A 27,086-nucleotide genomic window follows, 5' to 3' on the forward strand; every position below is an offset into this window, starting at 1 on the left:
GGTGATCTCATTGCTATGTTATTTTGTACAAAACACCTAAACCAAACCAAACCAAACCAAACCAAACCAAACAAAAAAACCAAAACAAAACCGAAAAACAAACAAACAAAAAAGTTGGGAGGGTAGCATTGGCTATTAATGTTGATAACACTATTTTTTAGGTATTAGTGAAATACTCTATTTCCCTGTTCATTTTTAAAGAATGTGCATTGAAGTAAGCATCTATAAAATGTACTGCTCCTGGTTAGTATATGTTATAGATGATGGTCCTGGCTCAATAAATGCTTTTTAGAGCTGTGGTACATTTCTGTGTTAAAGTATGGCTAAACATGTTGGAGTGGCAATTATGTAAAAAAATGAAATGAATGAAATGTAATTCTGCTGAAACAACAAAAACGTGAGGTAGATTCTATGAAACATCATATATTTAGAGTGTACAACGCTATTTCCTGCAAATATGGAGCTTGGGTTCTAACATTTGCTGACTGGAAAGATAAACTATAAAAACAATAGGAAAGTTGCCAGGACACAGGTCTCTCTGCTCAATATGATTTAATGTCATTTGTGAAAATACAAATATAATTAAATTTATTACAGAAAAACTTCTCATGTTTTCAGTGGCATGAAAATATACTTCTCCCTGCAGAAACACTACCTCAGTGAAAGCAGCAGAAGACAGTTTTCCACCTAGGATCATAAGAAAATATTTTTTGTTGTTGAATTAATTTGTTTTGAAAAATTACATTGCATGTTATAGATTAAAATTTTATTTCTCGGTATATCTTACAAGAGTGAGCCTTAAAATCAGATTTAAAAATATAAAATAATATTTGCAGGGTGCTTAATTACACAGTATACTCATTCTGTGTTTTGGATAGGTGATGCCCTATCCAGCTTACTGCTGCCCACAGAACTTGCTATTGCTTGGGATTTTGTGATTCAAAAATGTGAACTTCTGAATGTTGTTCACCTTTACTTCTCTTTCAGCCTTCACCTCTCTTGTCTTTTACCAGTACCTTATATGAATGGTTACTTAACTTTAGCCAGAATGTAAGGGGCTTTCTGTAGATTTTAACAAAAAGAATTCAGTTTTTCTTGGCAAGTCTCTTTCTGATACTCTTTTAAATTTTTTTTTTCATGAAGCACCTCTGTTTTTTTCAATACGTCAGTTTTGTGCTTGCCCTCGTTAAACAGGTCAGTTATATAGATATTGAGAGAAACTTTTTAGGAGACTGAAACTGCATCAGACATTGTAAGGTGTGAAAAGTGTACTTGCTAAGCAGTTATCTGACTCCATTTCTTGTACAACTCCCAGCAGTTCAGGACATTGCTCTTGTAGGAAAGGCTGTATGAGTCTGATGTGATTTCACCTGAGCACCTGAGTGGAGCTTTGCAGACCAGAGAAGTTTAGCAAGGTCACAAAGAAGTAAACTCAACCAAAGACCGAATGGTGATACACTAGCAAATATGCTACTTACATTATAAATTATATGTGTTTAACAATTCATAACTGATTCTACCAAATTGTGAAGTGATTGTAACAGACATCCTCCCACTCCTTTGTGCTGTGTTTTACAATAAAAAGAGAGAAAAATGTAAAGTATGTGTACATATTCATGAGCTGCATTCTAACTTCTGCATTCTCTTTATCTCACTGAAATATTTGGAGTTTGCACTGTTTATGATGGTAGCAGAAGTCAGTGTTCTTTATAGTGCAGTTTGGTAACTTACATGAAGTATTTGAATATACTTTAGCTTTCTTTGGGACCTGCTCTAGTCTATTGTAAAAAATTGCCAGCTAAAAATGAACTTGGAGAGTTTTGTTTTGCATTTTGTTTAAAGAAAGCATTGAAGAATATATTTACAGCTATCCTACTAGAGAACAAAAGTACTTTCTTGTCTCAGTGACATCAGCCCGGGGACAGACTTATAAGTACAGGATTCAGGTTGTTCAAACACCTGGAACTGCTTCACTCTGTGATCTAAACTGTTATTTTCTGCTAAGTTCTTGTTTCTGCAACCTACAATCATACTCTGCACAGGGAAATTTAAAGACTTGGTAAATACTGAAGAAAAACACATAGCCTGCATGCTAATGTGTAGATATCTCAGGAATCAAAATTATTTCAAACAGATCGTTGAGGGCAGAAAACAGAATGTTCACACAGAAAGAGTGAAAGACTATAAATAGACTAGAAGGAGTTGGTAACATCAGCCCTGGATTAATATTAGAGTTGTGAGTAGGAACAGATTACACATATGTCTGCAAACTCTGAAGACTGAAGTTTTGGAGGGAAAGTCTTGACACTAGTGAAGGAGAATTTTTTTAAAATTACAAGATAGACTGGGAGATCAAGTTACAAAGAATGGTAAGCTAGCTGAAGTTAATTACCAAAATTAATTTATTAATTGCAATTTATTTGCAAATAAGTACATTAAAAGGTAGAAAAACACTTTCCTACACTGTGTGAACAAATTTCAGGTTATGTACTTAAGAGCTGTTCAGTGATAGAGGAACAAATCCTAGGCTTCTTATTTATTTACTGTTATACAATTATACTCAACCAATACTCCAGACATTACAGAACAACATCATGAAGCAGGTCATAGATCATGCATATGAAAATCAGCCTGGAGAGCTCACTGAGGTTGACTGATGGTCTTGAAAAGTTGAAATAATTTAATCATTTGACGTATTTGGACAGAGTTTCTTCAATATAATAAGGGCATTACAGTTCCAGTCTGTGAAATGAAATTTCAGAACAGCTTGTGGAAGTGTCTCTCCTTAGGGAAGCTAGTGTTTCTCTTTGTTCCAGACATACTGATAGTTATCAAACCAAACCCAGTATTTTTGCATTTTATTACTGGAAATCACAGTCTGCTTTTACATCTTGAGTCACATGGTTTCAGTCTTCATTCATACAGTTTAAATTTTATTGCTGTCGCTTTCACTCTGCAGTGGGTAATATGTCAGTTTTCCTACAGCCAAAGGACTTGCTTCATCAAAGACTGTGCTTCCTAATATCTTAATGGTCCTTTTATTTTGGTGGTGGTTATTCATGAATGGTCAGAAGGGCTTATTTCAGTTTTCTGACATACCAATGAATATGGGCACAGTTTAAGCGTTTGTGAGGTTTATGTTGTTCATAATCATGTTTTTAAAAGTAAGTTACTTACTTTTCATTAAGAAATGTATTTTCAACTTTGCTTTGGAGAAAGTAAGTCTGAAAGTTTTGTGTTTTCCAGTATTGGGGTAATGGTGACTATGTCTACCCTATTAAATGGTTATAACATTTTCTTAAAATGTTCAGTGATTTTCCTTCATCTGCAAAAGTGTATAAAAGATAAGGGAGGGGGTAGATGAAGAAAATGTTAATCTGATGCAGTATGTGCTGTACAGAAAACAGTATTTCTAACAACTTCCATACAGGTGTCTGGGGAGTATATATGTTGTCTAAACCCTGGTAGATGTACAGTGAAGTGTAATTAAGCTGAAGAAGCTACCAAATATTTTTCCTCTATACCCAGTTTAATAAATTTTGATGGACAATTTAATTTTACAATCTTCAGGCATTTGGGAGGAGCAGGATGCAGGTTCAAAGCCCATCAGCTGCTCATCAGGCATTAAGAAAGGAAGGGGGCAATGATAACATTTTGTTCCTGCATTGTCTGAAGAAATTACATTTTTCGAATTGAACTGCAAGACGTAGATGACAGAAAATTGATGCCTAGATAAAGTGATAAAATGCCTACAAAATGAAGGAATATAGATATGAATATGTAGAGCCCTGGTTGCATGTGATCTTTTTCAGCACAACCCAATCTAAAATTGCACAGAGCTCTTAAGATCACTAATCCATTGTGCATAAATACCTGCAGTTATCTAAAGTGATCCATGTTGAGATTTTACACTTCTCACAAAGTCAACACCTTAGAGTTTTCTTCTGAAGTGATTCTCTCCCTCTCTCACTGGAGATATTCGGGATTTGTTTGGACACAATTCTGTGCAATGTGCTCTGGGATGACCCTGCTTGAGCAGGGAAGTTGGACCAGATGACCCAGTGTGGTCCCTTCCAGACTTGACCACTCTGTGATTCTCTGAAAATACATCTGGGGACATTAAAAGCACTTTTTTACTTGGAAAATAATATGTAGAGCAGTTTTTAGGTAATGCCACTTAAAAGACATGGCCTGTTCAGTGAACAGTTGGGTATTGTTCAAAAAATGTGGTATTAAGATGGGTTGGAGGTTCAATGAACCTGGTAGCCCCATTCTCAGATGTGCTTTTGGTCTAATGTACCTTAGTTGGTAATTTTTAACCTGATGCCAGGTATCAGTGCTCACAGGAAAAGTACTGTCAATTTCTCATCATTTGTCAGCATTTTAGCAGTCTGACAGAACAAATCCATCTTGAAATTCCCTCAGATTGGCAGGAGGCTGCATGTATGGGAATTGCCTCAGTGAACTATATTTTGCCCATTAATTTTATCCTGGATATTAACTACACAAATGTAATAATGCAGCTCAGAAACTCTTAAGTGAAGGGGGAAAAAATGACGCAAGGGATTCCACATTTTTAAAATATTTTTGAGTGGTATATTTTTTATTTCCACCTAACTTTTGTTACTAGTTACAATAGCGACTGTTACAGCAGTACAAAATTTATATCTGTAATCCATGTGCTGTTTAAAGTGGCACTCTAAGGTTTGCATTCTTGAAGTTGTTGATATTCTCAAAGGAAAGATCATGGTACTTCTGGAAAATTATTTTGAAACATCTGTTGTAAGGAAAAAAAGAAATAAAATTTTTCATTATTTTAAATAGAACATTTTGTTGGTGCTGACAGTCTTGTAGAGATGCAACATACATTATGGTGTGATTGGATAGCAGTATCAGCATAAAGGCTCTTCTGGCTGTAAATGTGTTTCACAGACAAACTGGGTGGTTTGATGCAGATCATGCGGGTCACATCTAGTTTTCAAAACTGTTGCTTTAGTAATGAGATTAAATAAACCTTGGATTTGTTGTACAGATTAACAGCATGGAAAACTTGTGACCAGAAATGTCCTACCTAGGAAGTCCTTATGTTGCATTTTTTATTTCATGTATTGAAGTTAAAGATTAGAATTATTCCAGTTTGTTAACAGTTTCAGAATGTATCACATTTTACTGTCTTTCACAATTCATCATTAATATTCATTAAGCTTAACATTAGCCTTTTCTTATTTTCTTCTCCTCATCTAATGCCATCATTTAATTAAATTTTCTTTTGGTGTGTTCTTCTGGATACAGGACCCAAGTGCTCTAACAAGTGCTAATATATGTCTTTCAGTACATCAGAATACATCAAAAGCCCCATTGGGACTGGTGTTACTTAATACTTCATCCATTCTGTTAAGTTCTTGTTTTATTTGTCATGGACATATCTCTTTTCTTCTATTTCTACATGAAATAAATAGAAAGAATGCTAATAAAAATCTAAATTGCAGTGAACTCAGTTCTTCTAATTCCAGCAAAGAGAGAGACAATTCAAACAGTTCCATGTTTGTTTCTGAGATAAAGGAAAAGTTCTTAGAGAATCAAAAATACTAATTATTCTGCATTTCTTAGACTCCCAAAACCTCAGGCATTTAGAAAAGAGAACAAACACTATTCCAAGGTTGAACTGAAAATCTGTCAAAATAAAGCAAGTGGGAATTATATACATGGTTTTTTCTGTATTTCTTTTTTACACGTTGCATGCTTTTACTATTGGCAAGTCAATTTTTTTATGTGTACAGAAAAACAGAGTAACAGATAATGTGTTTCAGACTCAAATCTTTCATACTGCACCTCCTCCTAGCACTCAGGTAATTGGAACTAAAATTGTAAAACTGATAAGAAAAACTGCTGTAGTATGCTTTAGAGTAGGTTTAAAAGGTATATTTCCTCCAGACTTATCTGAATGAAGGCACTGCATTTGGAGTGGATTCCTGTAAGTGTTTATATTAATGCTAGTGTATTTGAGATCTGTTGCAGCTAAAAGAAATGCTTCCTTTCTAATTTTTTAATAAAACTGTTGTACAAGATCAGAGAAGCTGTGATTGCTAGAACTAACTGCTTTCATAATGGAAGAAGCTATTTTCTCTCCAAAGTACAATACAAAGTACTTGCCAGTGTTTCATAGTATAAAACACCAATGCAGGAGCCTTAAAACCTGCAGCACTTGGTACACAGTCTGTATCAAGCAGATACATGAGTTCTCTCTCATTCTTTCCAGTCTTGTGAGAATACATCAAGGGACAAACCCTGAGGTAATAAAATTGTCCTTTTAAGCTTAAATGGTAAATTGAAGTTCCTGTAATTGTAGTGCAGTATTTGGAGCTGTAGACATTGTCTGTTTGTGGTTGTACCAAAGTGCTGTCCAGCCAACTTCTGTGTTTCCAAGGTAATCAAGAGATTGGTTATAAATGTAAGGCAAGGATATAGATAATAGGTAATTGAGGCTGTAAAGATGTTCTGTGAAATAATCAGGAAAAGACACAATTTGAGAAGGAGATTGCAGCTTGACTGTTCTGCCCTGTGTGAGACAATGGCAGTGGGAATGTCTGTGTTTTACCTTACTCCCAACACATTACAGCTCATGGCTCTGAGTGCTCCCAGTGCCAATATCTGGTCCACTGAACTCGGGCATTTCTGTGGAATGAACCATTTCTAGTTTTGTCATAAAGCTTTCAAACAGCAGTTCTTGCAGCCCTCCTTCATCATGCCTTCTGCTCTCACCTGTACCTGAGGATGAAGTCAGTGAACCCTGTGTGGGATACCCCTTTATTTTTTACATGCTCTTCTCTGCTAGCAGTCAAAACAGAAGCAAAAGGAAAGAAGAAGAAAAGTGGAGAAAAACAGAGGTTAATGCTGTGAAGTCTGTGGGTGCAAACAGGATTTTGTTAAAAATGAAAAGAGATTGGGTGGAGGTAGATTAAAAGAAATCTGAAATTCTGTAGAATATGGCCTTTCCATATAGGCAGAAATCTTTCTCTTCACTTCTGTCAGAAGACAGTCAAATAGAGAATCTAGTCTCTTAATTAGAAAGAAAAATACTCATCAAACACATCTCATCACTAAAAAGCTAATGATCCACAGCTGCTAGTCTGAAAGGGCAGGCTTTTCTTCTGAACAGTAGGAAGTGTTAATCATTTTGGATGAGATTTCTTTTTAAAATATACTGTAGTTTGCAAAAGAATAGGTTATTCAATATCCTAACTTAAATTATTTTCTGAAGTGTTGTACACTAGGGATGGTGTCATGTGTCTCTCTGAACAATCATTTAATGCATGTGTCTCTCACTAAGAGTATAAACGGATATGATGTTGTAAATGGCCAGCACATGCCAGTGATTCTGAAAACTTTGATCTCATGGGAGAGATGAAAAAAACCCTTCCTTATGTTCTTCTGTATAGAAAATGGCAGTTGAATTAAACTGTAACCTTTGAGACTCACACTCATCTCATAAAAAGCTTGTTTCACTAGTGATGAACATCCTTTTTTTACACAGACAGCCATTATTTTCTTGGAAGATATCATGCCTGATACAGTCCACTAGATGCTTTACAGATATGGGCAACTCCCAGAAGTGTTCTTTTATACTTATTTGTTAGCTTTTCTGGTTTGGTTTGGGTTTGGGACTTTTTGGCCTATACTTGCTTAATGAAATGTTGGTTTACGTCTCCACCTTTCATGAAGGTTTGTATGTATCACTTACTTCTTTTTCACCTCAACTATCAGGGCTTTTATCCATAAGAACTGAGTCCTGGAGTTTTCTTGCTGTTCTGCATCAGACTTCGGGTTTGCTCATGTTTACTTAAAAGTTCTGTCTGATAGGAAATCTGCTTGTTTTCTCTCATACACATTTCATGAGTGCATTTCTTATCTGGGAAGAATAATGAGGCCATTTAGGTCAGAGGGCCATAACTGTGGTGCTCTACCCAGCACACATCTCATTTGTGTTGCAGTGTTTGTGTAATGCCTGGCTGAGACAGTTGCCTTAAAGGAGGAACTGGTTAAAATTCAGCCAGACTAGATGGAAATTAAGGTGGCAGGTCAGCAAAATCATCTTCAGGAGATGACAGGCGTAATATCCACACTTTTGAATGGCATGTCCATACAACTTGAAAAAAGGTAATATCTTAATATGTTTTACTGGCCCTCTGAGTCCAATACTGTAAAGAACTAATGCCCTTGAAGGTCATTTGGCCTTTAGACACTTTAAGTAAGAAGCGTTTGCATGAGAATGCATCAATATTCTGGAGTACAGAGTATGTGATGACCATGTTCCTCAGACTCTAGTCAGGTCCATATCTCCTGAGACTGTGTGTAGATTGTTGGCTTTTTTCCTCTAGGCCTGGAGAGCATTTAAATAGTACTTGGTTTTCTTAACCACTTTTTAGCCAAAGTTCAGCTAAGGCCCTAAGAAAAACTGTATGTGTTGCCTTTTCTCAACAAGTAATCTCTAATATTTACTTTTCTGATATTTGGTGATGTTTGCTGACCTCCAGAGCACCCTTCCAGAGTATCCATTGACTCAGGGTATTTCTTTGGTTAAAGCTGCAAGGATATTTTGGTTTTCTTCTGAGAGACAAAATTTGCTATAAGTTGGTTATATCTAATTTACCACTGTCTTATAGACAGCAAGATCACAGAACAATTTTTGAATGCGATGAGATGTTGTTTGCTTCTGTTGTGGTTTTAAGCCTAGCTGGAGATGAAACACCACACAGCCACTTGCTCAAACCCCTTCTCTCTTCACCGACATTCTGGTGGAATGAGGAGGAGAATTGAAGTAAAGTTTCTATGTTGACATAAGAAGAATTTAATAATTGAAAGTAACGTGAAATGCCATAATAATGGTACATAAAAATAATAATAAAAAGGAAAAGAAACCCTAACAAAACAATGCAATGCAATTTCTCACCGCCTACTGACCCTTGCCAGGTTCCTCTTCCTGAACCCAGATCACCCACCCTTCTGGGTAAATCTTCCCAGTTTATATCCTGGGCATGACACTCTGGTTTGGAAATATCCCTTTGGTCTGTTCAAGTCATCTGTGCTGCCTTCCAGTTTATTTTGAATACATTCCAATGTCAGAGCATGAGGCAATTTGAAAAAGGTCCTTGACTTTGGATAAACACAACTTAGCAAAAAACCAAAACATCAGTGTGTAATCAGCACCATTTGCATTCTGAGTGCAAAACAGCTACTAGGCACAAATTAACACTACCCTAGCTGAAAGCAGCACAGCTTCTTATGCATTACCACATCTAACAGATTTCCTTTTAAACTAAACAACCTTTGAAAAGCATTTTTATTTCAAATAAAAAACTTCTAGAAGTGCCAATATCCTTGCTTTTGTCTGACACACACTGCTTTTTCAGTTCTTTCAGTAATTATCATATTCGTCTTGAGGTTTCATAGACTTGCATATATATAGTAAAGAGTGTAGAAAGCACAGGAGTGAGGTAAGTTAGCTGATCTTGAGAGAGATCACAAGATGTTGATTTATTTTTTGCTTTCTACATGCTTGTATTTGATAAGAGCATTTTGTTTTAAGTCCAAACAAAAATCTAGCAGAAGACTATGAAAATCTTCATTTTATTCTTACATCTTTATATACATCTTTGATGACTAATTTTGGAGAATGAGCTCTGTTTTGGTTTACCTAGATATTGGCATTGCTTTAAGTTTGCGAATTTTGTAGCACACCACCTTCAGTCCTCTTAGAAGGTATTAAAAGTAGAAATATCCAAAAGCTTAACTATTTGAATGTAAAGGCATTTCAAGATTTTTGGATGTTTATCCAGCTGTGGTACTTGGTATGATTTGCTTTCACTTGTTTTGTTACTGTTGTGCTTCACTGTTTTGTTGTTTATTGAAGAAAACAAAACTAGGTTGTGGCTACAACTGGCTTAAATGAAAGGGGGGGTACATTGAGAGGGACAATTGGATGTAAAAATGGTTTGAATCCATCTGAGTCCAATTATTTTTAGCTCTTTCCTGTAAACTATTCATTTTGTAGCAGCATCAGTAGGGAACAGACAGTGGTGTATGGAGCTGGAAGTGGGGACAGGTTTCTCTGGTGAGGAGATCACAAAGTTGATCCCATGCTGAAGAGCAGCCCCAGTTATTTAGGCACACATTTCTAGGTGTAACCAAACCAGGCATCTCGTAGCCCCTGGTCACAGAGCACTTGAGCTGTTTTGAGCCAACACTGCAATTAATCAAAGTTTTCAAAGTGGCGGACTTAGGTGGCTTCTCAGCATTATTTTACACTCATTTTTGATAAGTCTGTGGTCAGTTCTATTTTACTGTACTTTCATTAAAATAATAATATTATTTTAGCTTTTACTGTGATTTTTTTGCTAGTTTTCCATGCAAAAGGCTTTTGATTGCTACTTCTGCATGTTTGTATGTCACTACGAAATGTCCATGTTCTTTTTTCTAAATTAATCTTTAATGAACTCTTTTGCTACCTTTACACTGCTACAGGGTTGTTTCAAAGCTAAAACCAGATTCAGTAACATGCTGAGGTCTTCTTTAAATTAATCACATCCCTGTGACCTACAAGAATAATGGAGAGGGATTTTTTTACAAGGGTAGTAATACAACAAGGGGCAATGGCTTTAAACTGAAAGAGGAGAGGTTTAAATTAGATATTAGGAAGAAATTCCTTATTGTTGAGGGTGGTGACAGTGGAACAGGTTACCCAGAGAAGTTGTGAATGCCCTATCCCTGGAAGTGTGCAAGGCCAGGTTGGACGAGCCTCTGAGCAGTCTGGTGTAGTGAAAGATGTCCCTGCCTGTGCCGAGGGAGATGGATCTAGGTGGCCTTTTAAGTCCCTTCCAACCCAAGTGGTTCCATGATTCTATGACTCATGAAAGCAGAAAAAAGCATTGTGTATGAGCATTGTTTAAAATGTTTTATGAGCATTGTTTAAAAATTGTTTAAAAGTATTATTTTCCTCTTAGATGATAGCACATCAATTTTTATTTTCCAAGAATTAAGGTAGGAGGGATCAGGAAGTGTAGCAGTTGTATTGTGCAGGTAAGTGTGAGTCAGCAAAGTGGTTGAACAATCCTCCTGTCTGAGGAGAGGTGGATTTCTTTAGAATTGTTTTGATTTATTGGTCTTAAGTCTGCATAAGAGTTCAATGTAATGCTGATTTCAATCACTTTTGTCCCGTTCTGTCTTCTAGCTTTTTCTTTTTGTGGTCTGGAACTTTGAGCTCTACATGATACCACTGGCTTTGTTGTTGCTGCTGGCATGGAACTACTTCTTGATCATATCAGGAAAAGATAACAGGCAACATGATACAGTAAGTCTTCTCTACTTCAAGGGCATGCATGTCTTTTTATTTAACTAGGTAAATTTTTTAAACTGGGCTTAAATACGACATCTTTTTCAAAATGCCTCCTTTCACGATGTTCGATGGACAATTTTCCCACCTGCAATTTAATTTTATTCTGGCTGTCCAATGAGTGCATCTGTTTTTGTTTAAATGTCATGTAAAAGTATAATAGAATGTGTACTATCTATAGAATCTGTTTTGTGTGGGAGCAGAGAGGCTTATTGTTGAGGAAAAGGCAAATTCTTTGAAAATTATTTTATATGGCTAAATCCTGATGTTGCATTTTTTATTTCACATGTTGAAGTTAAAAATTAAATTTTTTCCAGTTTGTTAATAGTTTCAGAATGTATCACATTTCACTGTATTTCACAATTCATCATCAATATTCACTGAGCTCAATATTAGCCTTTTCTTACTTTCTTCTCATTTAATGCCATAATTTAATTAAATATATGTAGTTGGGATATAATACAGCAAGTATTTACTAATAACTGGCATGTATTCATAATATTAAAATTATTTCAGTTTTCAGAAGTACATATTAAAAGTTGAAGTTGTATCCTATGCTGTGCAAATTTTCTAGCATCCAGACAGATGAAGGATTTTGCATGAAGTACTGCTGAGCCTTATGGATTCCACATTAGTAGTACTTTTTGTATCCCAAAAGCAGCATGTTGTCTACTACTTTATGATCTGAATGGGCAGGGGAAAAAGCCAAAATAGATTAGATAATTGGTCTCTGAGGACAGTGGTTAATGGAGGTCAGTAACAAATGGACTACCACAGAGCAAGGTCCTGTTTAACGTCTCTTCTGGTGATGTACATCATCCAGGAGATGATAGTGCACTCCCACAAAGTTTTTGGGTTACATCAGGTGTGTGGGACCATTTGACACTCTGGATCTGCCACTCAAAGGGATCTAAGTGAGTTGGATAAATAACCTGATAGGAACCCCATGAAATTCAGAAGGAAGAATCCTACTCTTGGGGAGAAAAAACCTGTTGTGGTGATACATAGTGGAAACTGGTTGTCTGAAAGCAGCTGTCTGAACTGGGCCTAAGGGTCTTACAAGACAGTGAGGTAATCAGAAGCATGGTAGTGGACTGAGGGCAGTGGTTGTCTCCATTCCTCAGCACTTGCCAGAATGCATCTAGAATTTGGGGCATGCCAGTTCAAGAAAGTCATTGATTAACTTCAGCAAGTTCAGTGAAGGGCTACCAACATGATCAGGGGCTTAAGACCTCATCAACCAGCCCTTGAAGAGAAGCTGAAGGAAGTGGACTTGAAAGATCCTGGAGAACAGAAGGCTTCTAGTGACTGGAACACCCTATAAGGAGGTTAACAAGAAGATGGAGCTAGACTGCACAAGTGGTCGAAGAGGCAACAAGCTTCATTTGAAACAAAAGAGGTTCGGACTGAAAAACTTTTTTTGCCATGAGAATTGTTAAGCAGTAGAAGAGGTTGCTCAGGAAACTGCAGTTGCTGTAGGAAGTTTCCAGTACCTGAGTAAAGCTCTGAGGAACCTGACCTCATGGTTGACCCACAGCTTTGAGCAGGAGTTTGGAAATCCCTTCCAGTCTGAGTGATCTCCTAAAGTCAAGCAACTGCAATTATTAGAACCCACACATCCCCGATCCCAACACTGTTGTTACCTGTCTACATCACTAGGACTGTTATGTTTCCAAGGATCATATGAAAGTAAGGGTGGGAATGATAAAGGCATTCCCTAATCCTAAATGCGATTGCATTTATGGAAAAAGCCTAAGATCAAGATTTAAAAGATGCAATACTTAAAACACAGCCCATTGTCTCCTGATGGCTGAAATGCTTAAAGCTTCTCAACCTGAAGATTTTATGAGTACCTGAAATCCCTGGTGAAAGGAGAAGTTTCACTTGTGAGCTGCAATACATTTAATTTCTCTCTGAAATACCACCTGCTTGGGAAGATTATCTGGTCATGTAACTTTTCTAACAAACTATTGAAGCTAGTGATGGACTCTCAGTTAAGAATATCAAATGCTGCTTCTAGAACTTTCCTCTTGCCGAGAGTGCTTCAGACCAAGCCAATATCAAGCAGCCATGTTGATCCCAAATATTTGGTATCTGTGCCATTAATGACATTGCTTTAATGCTTTTAGTTTGGTTATCATCATCTTGAGCATCTGCCTTGAGTGAAGTCATTTGCAGATTTATTGTAAGCCTTTCTAATTAACTCACAAGTCTTCAGTAATAGTACTTAGCTCAGGACATTAGCACAGTATCATTAGGAGTCATTTAAATACTTACATTTTCCTATGCAGAGTATAATTTTTTTCTGAATTAATTAAACAGTGCTTCAGAGTAGCTAGAGAATGCTTCAGCATTCATGTGATCTGGCTTCTCTTCCCAAGTCTTCAGAGATTCCTTGTGTGTCTCAGTGAAATCATTGACTACTTATCTTAGAAATATCATCTAACTTTAGAAGTTACATTGAAATCCTAAGGCTAATGATAAGACACAAAGATAAATATATTTGTGAACTTTTCTTACCTGATTAACCTTACTCAAGAATAAGTAAAAATTGTATATGGTGTGTACTTGTTTAATGTCTATGGAACATATTTAAATTTGGGACCATGCAAAGCAGCTCAAGAGTTGGTTTCCATTGTAATATCTCTTTGAGAAAACACTTGTCAATTGCCTCATCAGTCCAGGTGCTAGGGACCACACTTCTTCTACAGGTCAATGATTAGTGATCACTGAGGGGGGCAGACAGACCAGCCTTAACTCATCCTTGTTTGACTGTCTCTCTAGATAAGATAGCATTTGCTTTTTCCTCTTGGGCATCAGGGGATTTTTGAAGTAGTTTGAAACTTATTTGTTCATGGAGAAATTCACCTGTACCGCGATTACAACATGAAGTTGTGCTTCTTGTTTGAATGCAAGTATATTTATTTTGCCATTTATTCCAACTCCTAATGAGTTATATATGCGAGTCCTTTCTTGAATATGGTTGAGGCAAGGGGGAAGCCCAAGCGTATTTCCTACTAGGAGATAAGTTTATTGGAATGCCCAACAGAGGTGAAGCAGTATACTATGTCTCCATGGATCCAGTTGGACTCGTAGAATCATTGTGGTTCAGTCCAACACTGATGCAAATTTCCAAAAGAAGCATTGGATTGCCTATCTTTTGTACATTTTGATCAAGATTAGTTGTATTTCTGAAAGATACATTCTCATTAAATAAGAACTCTTGCATTAAACATTGATGTGACTGTAGATAGATGTAGATTTAGTGGATAGTTCTGAACTAAACTAAAACAAATAAATTTCTGTAATGTGGCAGGTGTAAAAATCACATATATGTATTTCTTTCAAGTATTAAATGAGGAAAAAATTACTAAGATTGCATTCTTAATGCCTTCTTCTGGATTTTGCAGTTACATTTTTGCCTGAAGTATACCCTGCTGCTTTCTCCGAAGATATTTACACTTCTTTATAATCGTACTCCTAAGTATCTGACCTCACAAAATAATTCATTTTTTAGCACGGCTGCTGTGGTTATATTATACCATAATCACCTAAATAAACAAGATTAGAACTAAGTGAATCTTACTAGGCTGAATTTTTTTTTCTTCTCTTTTTTTCATCATGTTTTTCACATCCTCTGTGGGAGAGGTATCAACAATTGCTGTGTTTTTGCCACCACTCCCTGCTGCTCCTTGTCACCTGTACTGGATCTGTGTGGTGGGGAGTAGCATGAAGTGCTACACATAATAAAGCATGGCATGGTGTCGGACAGCAAACTAACTAGAAAGTATGGTGGGTTTTAATAGCTTATTTTCAGTATTTTTCAGAAGCTGCTTAATACTTAGATGATTTCAAACATACCAAAAAAAGCCCCTCACCTTTGTAGCTAGCTGTAGGAGAAAACAGCAGTGCTCCTGTCTGGTGTCTGGGGTCTTCATCTATTTCTAATCAAAAGTCACAGTCATTATAACTGCTTGGAGTTAATGGGGGAAAAATTTGTTGATTTTGGTTTTGGTTTTTTATTACTTGTGCATTTTTACTTTAAGCCATGTTTTGAATGTTCTGTCTGCCTGCTAGAGCTGCCTAACTTAAGGAATGGTCAGCTAATCTCTCTGAGTGATTTAAAATGTTCCCACTATCCAGCTGGTCTTGTTCCTTTCCCTGGGATGAAACAGTTGACTGTATGGTTGGAGTGTGTCATGTGGAGAATTAAATAGGTTGAATAGATACGAATCATTATTTTAACCCTGTGTACATAAGCCTGGCTACCACAATTAGGATAAACTATGACTGTTGCATCTCCCTAGATGCATTGGAAATGGTAGATTCCGTGACCCCTGCAATGTCCTGTGGTCTGGTCCCTCTCCCCTCCTGGCCATACCTAGCTGGCCGAGATCCAATTTCTTCCCACCCCCCTTTCAGACCCTAGAAAAGACCTGTGCCCCCTGACCTCGCCCTCTTTCCCTCGCTCTTTCACCCTCTCTTTCTCTCTTTCTCCCTCTCTTTCTCCCTCTTTCCCTCTCTTTCCCTTTTTCTCTCCTTTCGCTCCTGGGGAACCACAAGAAATAAACCCCTGCAACCTCGCCAGGGGGAAAGAACCTCTTTTGTTATCTTTTATTCACGTTCATGTGGCGGATCTGGGAGTCTTCACCCTAACATCTGAGCTAGTCCGGAGGAAAGGGTAAAGACTCAAAGGGTCAAAGCCACATATGACAGTCTCTCTCTGTTGGTCTATAATGCTTAACTGCTGTAACAAGCACATTGGATCTCCTCTGGTGATAAGTTCAAGTTCTTGTTCTACCATGACCAAATAGGTAGCAGACAGGGAGAGCAAGTCATTTCCTCCTCCATCCTGTCTGTGGACGACTGGACAGATCTGGAAGGACAATAAACAGTTGCAAAGCTCTTACTGACAGCAGGGACTTGGTTTTTACAATTGGGGGATACTTTTTGAGGATTGAAGACTACTAGGAAGAGATCCACCTCACCACATGGGGCAAAAATCTTCTTTCCCAGAAGGCTGTCCAAACTGATTAGGAGACCATTAAAAATAAATGAGGGAGGTGATGGTGACTCACAAAAGTGATTCCTCAAGTGATGACTCACAGAATAGTTTGATTTGCAGGGGACCTTCAGAGCAACACCTTCCACCAGGTAGCTCAAAGCCCAGTGCAGCCTGGCCTTGGAATTCTACCAGGGATAGAGCACCCATAGCTTCTCTGGGCAATCTGTTCCGGTTCCTCCCTACTCTCACAATGAAGAATTTCTTCCCAGTATCTAAACCTGTCTTCTGTCAGTTTGAAGCTATTTCTCCTTGTCCTGTGATAAAATTGGTGGTCTGAGTTGTCAAGAAAAGGGTGCAGGGTGAATGGCCAGAAGAGCCCTCAAAACAAATCCAGCAAGACAGATGTGCCCCCCAGGCCAGGTGTAGGAACACAAATAAGGAAATGCCTCTGGAAAAGTCTCTCATGCCCTCTCTGAGAACCCAGCATGTCTGAGGTAAGTACATTAGCATGCACATTAAGTACATTAGTGTGTACAATATAGGAAGTCACAGTCACAGAGTCACAGAGACATGGTGGAATTGCTGTTGTGTCTGTTATGCAGTGTATATATGTGAGGATGAGGTCCGCTACAGGGAGGGGTTTCCCAATGGAAGGAGAGGGTCCCGACGCGGTTACAACCATTGAGGCAGGGAAGGAGGAGGAGCCAGGTGCAATGGAGGGCACGGGAAATGGCGGAGGACAGACAGGAAAGCGGTCATTTTGGGGTGATAGGGCAGGAAAACTTGGGTATGGAGGAGGCAAAATGGTGGGCCTGGCTGCGTTGCCGGCGCCATCTTGTGGGGTATTAACAGGCAAAGGAACTGGGCAGGTGGACATGGGTAAGAGGTTGAGGGATCGGTCCAGAGTGGCATGGCCAGTGCCACTCTGGCAAGGGGAGAGAGGGGATCGGGAGGTGCCAGGGAGACAGAGGCAGCCCTGTATGTCGTAGCGATCACCACCTGCCAGTCGGCCCTCAGACAGGGAAGAGGGTTCAGGAGCACAGGAGGAGGAAAGAGGGGAAGGCGATTTAAACAAGGGACTCAAAACTTTTCCTGAACTATTCCCCGATAACTCAAAAGCTTTTATGATAAAGTGAAACAAAGGGAAAAACTTAGCAACAGAAAGATACCCACTAGCCTGAACACTGTATAACTTTCTCCCCAGGTTATCCCAAAAGGAACTTAAATGAACTGAATCCCGATCTGTATTAGGAAAGTGTTTGAGAACCCAATGAATAAATCTTTTGAGGTCCCCCTTTGAAAACTTAAAATTTCCCACCAGAAGGGTACCCACAACTTGGTAGTACACATCCTTTTGAGGAGGGCTGAGCTTAGGACAGCTCAATTTGTTGCCCATCCTCAAAACTCCTATCTCCCACCCAGCAGTAAAAAGAGGAACAGAAGAGGCCCCAGTGTGAACTCACTCTCTTTTCTTTGGGCCTTCCAAAGCCCACTTGGCCAAAGCAGCGCTGCTGGGGGGCTGTTGGGCCATCCACCGGTCTTCTGAGGTGTTGCTGAAGGTCCCAGTCGCCCCACAGATGGCTCTCGCTAGAACATGAGGAGCCCTCCTTGGGGAGCCGACCACCTAAGAGTGACTTGATTCTTGCAGCTGAGGTTGCAGGAGATGCTTCTCCAGAAACCCCCAAAAGAGGGTCCCTGCTCAGGTGCCAGCTGTCGCGGCGGGCCCTGGAATGGTGGTGGAGTGCAGTGGCCTTCTGGAGAAGTGTCCTGGGGAGGATGTCCTCTGGGCACAGGCACGTCCTCCTTGCTCGCTCCTGGGCCAAGAGTGATTTCAGCTCTTTTGTGAGCTCTCCACTTCGGCCAGCACAGGAGGAAGAGACGGGAGCCACGTGTGGTGGTCCAAGGTGAAGCGTTATTCTTCTTCCTTGAAGGGGTCCAGGGACGAACTGGCTCAAGGGATCTGAGGGAGCAGGGTTGATGTAAGAAAGTCAGGGGGCGAGGTAGAGCAGCAAACGAATGAACTGAGGGCTCAGGGGCAGTAAAAGGGGGAAGGGCCAATGGGGTACACTCAAATTTACATAGGACAGGTAGGCATGCCAGGAGCAACCTTTGGGTAACCACTATGAGGAGGGAGCGCCTAAGGGCATTCTCTCCAGGCGAGAGCAGCAGACTCTTTTTGCTGTGAGGCTTTCGGCCTCCGCATATGTATACTGGCTTTATAGTCAGGACAGGCTGGGAAGGTGAGGAGTGGGAGATGCTTTTCATTCCAGCAAAAGGAAGATGATGAAGGGATCAAAGCGTCTGGCATACAAGGAGAGGCTGTGCAAGCTGGTACTGTTCTGCATGGAGGAGGGTTCTTGATGATGTGTATAACTGGCTGAAAGGAGTGGGTGAGAGACACAGCCTCCTCTCAGTGGTACTCCATCACAGGACAGTATCAATGGCCACAAACCAAAATACATGAAAATCCATCTGAACACAGAAAAGCACTTTCATTGTGACTGTGGTCACAACCAGGGCCAGATTGCCATGAGAAGTTGTGAAGTGTTCATCTGTGGAGATATTCAAGACCTTTCAGGACATGGGCTCTGGCAACATGCTCAGAGGGACCTTGTGTGAATAGGGAGGTTGGGCTTGATGATGTCTGCTTGAGTGGGGAGGACAGGATGGCCCTGCCAACCTCTGCTACTCTGATGTTCTCTTAGCTGAAGATACTAATCTTTCTATCCTTTTGGTCTATTATCTGTTAGGGATTTTTTTCCAAGCAATTTAATATTTAATAGAAGAATAGTGCACATCCCTGAGGGTAACTGTGAATGTTCTTCTGCCATATGTACTCACATGGAGAAGAAGTTTGATCACTTCATGTCTTGCATTGATGGTTAATACTTAAAACCTTTAAGGAAATCTTAAGTAGTTTATTTCCTCTTGAAGTTATGAGATGCACATGTAATTGCATAGCAAATTATGCTAAACAGCTGGGATTTAATGTGCCATGCACAATTTTTTATTAATTTGAAAAAATATATATATTCGCAAATATATATATGCATATTTATTAATATTTTAAATTTAATAGAATATATATAAGATCTGTCTTTTAAGAATTACATAAAGTGACAACAAGGCATCTTCTAATTTCATTGTCGATTTTTTCCTACGCAGACTTTGATGATCTATATGTCTATATTCCTATTAGAAGTTAGAACTAGCTGTGTTAGGATAAAATTTTGAGAATAGAAGAAAAATAATTTTGTTAAAGGCAGCCTTTTATTTTAAGATTTTAAGCAGTTCTCTCTGAGTACTTTTCTGTAGTCCTCCAATATGAGGACTCAAATCTTCATGTGTGTTCTGGAAATTACCAAATTAAAAACTAAAACAAAGTGACAATGGGAAGAATGATGTTTTTGAATATATCCATCTCAGTGAATTCTTTCTTCACTCAAGCAAATGCGGTCAGCAGAATGAACTTGAGTTGATCATAGAAGCCCAGCTCACTTGCACCTAGGAGATCTTTTCTGATTAGAATTCTATAACTTTCTTCTAGAAGCCAGGCAACATGTCTGTCAGAGCACTGACAGGTGGATTTGTTGCTGCTCCTGTTTGGGGCTGAGAGTGCCACTTTGCAGTACATTCAATGCATAAATAAACTCTAACAGGAAAGTGCCTGGCTTTACCCAGCTGTTTTCCTAGAAGCTGAAAACTGAATTACCAAATAAGTAAATAAAGCAGGAATTTGTTTTTTTCTGTTTCTTCATCTTATGGTCGTATAGACTGAGTCTTTACGGTCCTTACATTCAAAGGCTTCCATGTGCATATGAATACAGGAGAAGCACCAAATGCTTCAGATCCCTTGCCAGTGTGGTACTTTGGGGTTTTGAGCTTCAAGTCCAGAAATTCTATTCTGCCAGGAAATCTGCAGAGATTTTTAACTGCAGACTTAATTCTTGCTGTGAATTAATGGAAAATATAATAAACATCATTACCCCTGTATTCGAACTAGACAATGTCTGGAGTTTGTCATTTGCACAAGGTACAAAAGGATGTTGTCATGTGAGCAAGTACATCTTGTCTGCTTTCTGACTGTACATCCCTGAGAAGTTTTGCTTCTGGTATGATAGCAATGGCAGTAGCCACAAACCCCCCCAAGCAAGAGGGCTGCTGGGAGCACACAAGTTAGCCACAGAACAATATGTGTGTGAAGCCAGCCAGATTTATGATTGTAAAAGTATGATTGTTTTTATAAAATTTTTTCAATATTGTGCAGAACTGATTTTTCCTTATATTATCTGGCTCCTAAGTAATCATAAACTTCGCCTTCATTTGTTATCAGTAAAATAACTTAGAAGGGCTTTTGCAAATGGGTCATAATCTGTCTGTGTGGGCAGGGTGAGTGCTGTCGAAGAACGAAGACTACTGGCAACATGTGCCTGAATATTACTTAGTCCACTAAGAATCATTGTTGTCTCCACACAGATATTTTTGGGCTTTTTCTATGTGATCCATATAGTCAGGAAATAAATATATAATGTAGTGGTCCACAATGAGACAGGGTGGGGTTTCTTTTAATATATCAGAAAAGAAACATGAAAATGTCAGCTTAATCATGTATTTAAATTTTGTTGATCAAGTCTAATTTTTATGAGTGCACATAATCACTGAAGCTGGACAAATTTGCTCTAGATTGCATCATAATATTTGGTGGCCTGCTGCATTTAAATGGAGAATTATCTTTATGAAACCTTCTCTTCATAATTTGCTATTAAATGAAACTTGAACAAATCCACATAAATCTTACATAAAGGTTATTTAACTAAATGTTGGTACTATAAATATTTTAAATGCATTGTGCACTATTTCAACAGTCCCACAGTACACTGTGTAAAGATCTGCATTGGATGGTAGGCATTTCTCTTCTGCAGCATAACAGAAAAATATGGTGCTGCAAGTGGCTGTCTGGGCTACAGATGAAAGAGGCTGTCCATGCTGCAGTCACAATCCCTGTGTCACAGGTTTTCATACAGTAGCAGAGTACGTAGTAAACTCCTTGGTAAAACTTTAAGTGCCTATTCTTACCCCAGCAACAGCTGCAAAACCCAAATGTGCTACAGAATTGGAATGCTTTGGCTTGTTTTAATCACCTGAAGAGAAAAGGCCAAAACCAAAACCCCATCCTAAATATCTCCAGCATTCTTTTAAAAATTGATTTTTTTTTTTCCTGTCAGAAACCAACTGGTTTTTTCATTTAAATATAGCCACTTTTTATTTCCACAGTCTTTCAATATTGCTGGCATCTAAAATAAAATTGAAGTTCACAGCACGGAGGAAGCATTTTTTGTGTGAGACTGTTATAATGAATTTTTTTTTGCATTTGCATTTGCTTGAAGGTTTAAATGGCAGCAAGATTCACAGAAAGATTGTAGTGGCTATTATAAATAATCAGTACTATATAATCTAATATCACTTTAGTTTCTAGAAAAAATTCCCACGGTAACGTGAGATTTTTATTCTTTTTTGTTTGGCTTTTCTATCAATTTAGCACATTCTAATGAAGCCAAGACTTTAAGAACTTTGGGATTTTACTGTATTTATAGAAATATGTAAATATCAGGGCAAACATACCTATTTGAAATTACAATAATATGTGTATTACATACATTTTCACCTAAAAATATAAATAAATATTGTGTACCAAAAAGCTGGTCAGCTTCAAATTTGAGTGTAATAGACTGTGGCACACCCATAGGCTTAAAATAACTTGGACAAATGCTATTTTATAACAGAAGCATGTCTCTTCTACTGGCATATCTGGTCCTCCTAGAATCCGGAAACAATATATTTGAAAAATAAAATAAGAAGAACAAAACCAGATAATGAGACGTTGTGTTCTTTATAAGATAATTTATCATAAGGTTCTGTCTAAGAATTCTAGTTCACAATATTTTGTGAGGGTGTTATTTTTAATAGTCCTGCATCATAATCTTTAATTGATATTTAGCCAAGCAAAGAATTCAGTTATTTTATTCTGCTGAACTAAAAATTAAGCATTCTGAGAAATCTGACACTTCAAGTGTACAGTACATATTGAAGCCTTTAGATGGAGACATACTTCAAATAATTCAGTTTACAGTGCATTGTGTAAATACAAGAGAAATCTAAAATAAATGAGAACCAAATATTGAGAGAAAATTAGAGGAATGGTATGGTATTATTGTAATGTTAAGAACTACTTATTCTTAACTATATTGGCAATTGAATATTGAGAGCATATAAAGCTGACAACAGCAAAAAGATTACATGTTCTTGTATAATCAACTGTATTTACTGTTGATATATGTTCCCAAGAAATGTATTATACGTAAATAAAAATTCTGTTGTTGACATTATAGAACTCTTGTGTAATCAGCAGCATGCATCAAAAGGCTCTGATAGCCATATTAGTCTCATTTCCTATTAAGAATCAGACTAAATTACATTATGAGCACTTCCCAGAATAAGCTAACAAAATGCATTCTGTTAGAAGACATAATTTGAGTGCCCATGTAAAAACGAGAAAATAATTTGTTAGAAAAGTATTAATGCTTTTGTTTTTATTCTCCTGTCTTCTGTACTGCAATATATTCAATATTACTGAGAAGCTTATCACACTAATTCTCACATCTATTGTTCAGTTATTCTGATAATTACTACAGATGAATACCCCAAGATCAAAACGTATAAATCTGATTGGATCCAGATGTACTGCACTCCTAAATCACAATCTGTTCATTTGATTTGTATATTCCTTAAAAACGTGGTACAGAAGTTGGACATTTTAATGAGGATGTATCTCCTGTGAAGTTTCTCCTTGGCAATTCCATAAAAGAAGCAGACATCTTGTTAAGATGAGCACCTAACTGCTGCTGTAGTGCGCTTGTGGACAGTGGATATCTTTCCTTCAAATTAAGTACCAAGAAATGATATGAGAAAGTGGTTTTCTGCATCCTTCTTAATCCATACAAATTGCATGATTTTATATTACATTTACAGGTATACACTGAGTTGCATGGGTCACAGGCTTACAGTACATTTCATGTCAGAACGATATGAATATCAATCCAAACAGTCCTACATGAATTGCAGATCTAAACTGCATTTAATTTGGAACCAAATCTCATCCTAACTTTTGATTTCTTTTCTAATTTTAATATTTATATATGAATATACAAATGTCTGTAGATATTTTGAGATCATAATGCGTGGCATAGAAAGTGGTTTGTTTTTATTGGAAACCACCTAGCTTTCAAGGACTACATCAAGTAAGATCTAAACAGATATAGAGAAGGTTCTAATGAGAGGCAATGTTAAAGTATTAAGGTAACAGTCATCATGGCTATCTGCAGAGTTAGTGCCCTTTTTCTTTTTCCCTTTTCTTTTTTTTACATCTCAGTGCAGAGCAAATATCTGTTATTATTAACATGTAAAGACATCAGAGTATCTTCTGTGCAGGTGTTTCTTTTCGATCAGCTGAAAAATGTAGAATAGAGACAATTAATGATGGTTTGCACACACTGTGTGAGAAACGGCAGATGGATGCTAGGAGACAAGGACCTTTCATTAGAAGTGGTGTTAAGTTTCAGTGCGTCACTTTTCCACAGATTCTTTAGATTCAAGTGGTATTTCTAAGTCCTCTGCAGCTGTAGGGCCTTGATTTAACATGCCTGTAACTAGAATCCAGCTCTGCTTTGCAGGTTTTGAGGTTAAAAGTCAAAGTGAATTATTTTCTCAGAAATCCTATCTTCTTTGTTAGTCAGTAGATCTTTAGAATAAATGCAGTTTGTATTTAATGTCAGTTTCCTCAGAAGACTGCATTGTAGCTCACAAATGCTAAGGTTTTCTTCGGTGTGCAAATGTGATGGTTGTGCTTCCTTCTAGTGACCTGGTGTATGGTATCTGCTGTGACAGAGCAGTGGTCCTCCAATCTGTTATGGATTATGAGTACAGTATTTCTGGCCTGCATTTCTTGAGGATGGTGGAATGAATCAGGAATATTGGATCAGGCCGTACACAGGAATTAGATTACATGCTGCTTCTGATTTAAAAGCTTTTAATAGGGATGTATTGCAGAGGAAGGGTCTTACTTTGCAACATTTAAACATCATCTCCTTACCTTTTGGCTGTGAAGTAGCTTACATGTTGTATTTGAGGCCACCTATGTGTGTTTTTTTAAATGTCATCTGTATTTGCACTACATTCAAGAGACAGTACCAAGAAACAATTTCTTTCAAGACCTTCTACCAGTATGCGGCATATAAGTCTGTGACAAGTGATGTTACAGAAGGTCATGTCACTTTTAACTGCTTACATTAGATCTTTCTGATTTCCCTAGTGCCCTTCCGTTGTTTGATTAATACTACTTGATTTCAAACAAGGTATCAGAAGGCATCATTTAGAGTGAATGTTCTAAGGACAATGTAAGATTTTTTCCACAGAACGTTTATTAAGATAAATGTAACATTGCATTTTATCTTTATTTGCTTTTTTCCCCACCTTCTTTCTCCTCTCCTTCCTTCCCCATCCCCTCCCTCGCCCCCTTATACCTCCTCCAGATGCAGTGTTTGACATAAGGATCCAAATAACTACTGTATTCATTCCAAACAGAGTGGCACATGAGCACTTTATTTGAATAGAAATGAGACAGAATCAAAGGATTAAAAAAATCCATGGTAGGGTTTTCTTCCTACTGTATTCTTAATAAAATATTAAACTGAAACCTGTGTTCAGATCTACAGTACCTTTCTTGAACAACCTTGCTTTGTTCTGGAGTAGACTGTACTTCAATATACAGCTTTTGTAAGGCTTCAGTGTGCCAATAATTCATGTATATCATAGGACTCTGAAGAATCTACTTTCCTTGTTATAATTTGTGGCCAAGTTCTGAAACACTTGTTTCGGTGCTTTAATGAATTGTATTCTCATATCCGTATTGTTTTAATGGTTGTGTTTCTTGGGGTTTTTTTCTTTTAACCCTTTCTTTTCAATTTCAAGACAAGTGAAAGCATGGACTATGTTTCATATACTTCAAATAATTATTTATGCATCTTGGGCATTGGCACATTTTTATTGCATTTTATTTTGCTACAAAAATTGAAGTCTGTTTTTCTTCCCAAACATTTCAGTACTCCAAATCTAAATGTAATTGATAGCATGGCTAAACTAGAAAAAGAGCATAGACTAGTTGTGCGTTCGAATTAAAAAATTGAATGGAGGAAATGTAAATCTGGGCTTAGACTGATAATTCAAGCAATTTCAAAGGACTTTTTATGCCCTTTGAACAAGTTAACATTTTGCCTCTCTATAGAAGCTTGCAAAGTAGTTTGAGATCCTTAGATGTGGGGAAAAAAAAAAACACCTGAATCTCAGGTGTTATTATTTGGATAATTTAGAATGGATATTGTCATGCAAGTGATTTCTGTGAGGTGCCCTCATCTACAACAATTTTAGAGATTTCCAGATCAACTAATTGTCTCCATGTTAACTTGAATGCTAATGTGAGATAGGCATCCTGCTGTTCAGCCTTCTCAAGACAATGAATTTCTGGATGTAAATAAAAGAGATCTTTAAATATCTAGGGAATGTTATTGTTGAAAAGTAAGAAACCTACTGACTTAGTGACCTCTGGGCATTAGGCAGTGCATGAGTCAACATACCTGATTTATATCTAGGGCTTTAGTTGACTAATGGTGTAGTTAAGTGGGTGTTTTGCATGAGGAAAAACTGATCTAAGAGAGTTTCCATCTTGCCGCAGCCCTTAACAGCTTGTTTTCCTCCTCTTTTCTCAGTTTACCACATTCTTCATAGAGCTGGTGAAGCTGCTCAGTAAACTGGGTCACTGGAACCAACTGCAGTAAAGGTTTGAGGATGTGTGTTTTTGAAGAACTCAATTACTCCAGTGATGCAGTTTACAACTCAGCTCCCCAAAGACTTTGAACAGCCCAGGGAATGAGCAACCAGGAGATGAACAAGAAGGTGATGCGGGTGTGCAGTCTTTGTTTTAGACTGGTCACTGGTCAGTGAAGACTGGATCACTCAGACACCTTTAAATGGGATGTAGGAGGTGCGTTGAACTAAGCAGGAGCTACATGCGTTTCAGCAACCTGCTCTCAACATTTCCCTGTGATCAAAACTGTCTTTGATCAGCTTTCTTTGAGCAGAGTTGGCCTAAAAGGCCAACAGACTGGTGAGGGTGACTTCTTCACGGATAGTGACCGGAGCACAGCCTAGATTCCTTCTTCTGCGCAAGCCTCCTTCTTCTGCTTGAGGAGACTCGGGTACATGTGCCAGCCTGCCTGCCAGGTCCAAGGCTGCAGAAGATGTACTCAGTCAGGCTCCTTCTGCTAAAATTGTTATTCTGGGCATGGAGTAATTTCTTGATTTCTCAGATCATGCTTCCTTCTCATGCTTTTGGACATGCTTGCTCTTCTGCTTTTATCTCATTCAAACCCCAGGACAGACCAGCCAGTAGGCAGAACTGGAGGTTCTCCTCTAAAGTTCTGTTGTTAGAGGGGTTCTGGGACAGGGTTCAAACAAGGAGGAATAGCTGAAACTGCAAATATTTTGAACTGCAGGTGCCTTGTATGTATGCACAGCGCTGTACTAGGTGGGCATGTTGCATCAAACCATGTGTTGTTTGTGGTCTGCATGGGCCCATGT

General features: G+C 38.1%; 1 protein-coding gene across 5 annotated transcripts in view; it reads left to right on the plus strand.

Moving 5' to 3' along the window:
• Positions 1-27,086, plus strand: part of MCTP1 (multiple C2 and transmembrane domain containing 1) — a 222,866-nt gene that overhangs the window by 156,009 nt on the left and 39,771 nt on the right. For all 5 annotated transcript variants that reach the window (XR_015799421.1, XR_015799420.1, XR_015799422.1 and 2 more), the window contains exon 16: positions 11,228-11,347. Coding sequence is in view for 2 of the 5 variants with exons in the window: in XM_088156368.1 (XP_088012494.1) it covers positions 11,228-11,347 (120 nt within the window). In the remaining 3 variants the exon portion in view is untranslated. The remainder of the gene's footprint in view (positions 1-11,227; positions 11,348-27,086) is intronic.

Source organism: Sturnus vulgaris, chromosome Z, assembly GCF_052056855.1.
Source record: "Sturnus vulgaris isolate bStuVul1 chromosome Z, bStuVul1.hap1, whole genome shotgun sequence".
Lineage (NCBI taxonomy): Eukaryota > Metazoa > Chordata > Aves > Passeriformes > Sturnidae > Sturnus > Sturnus vulgaris.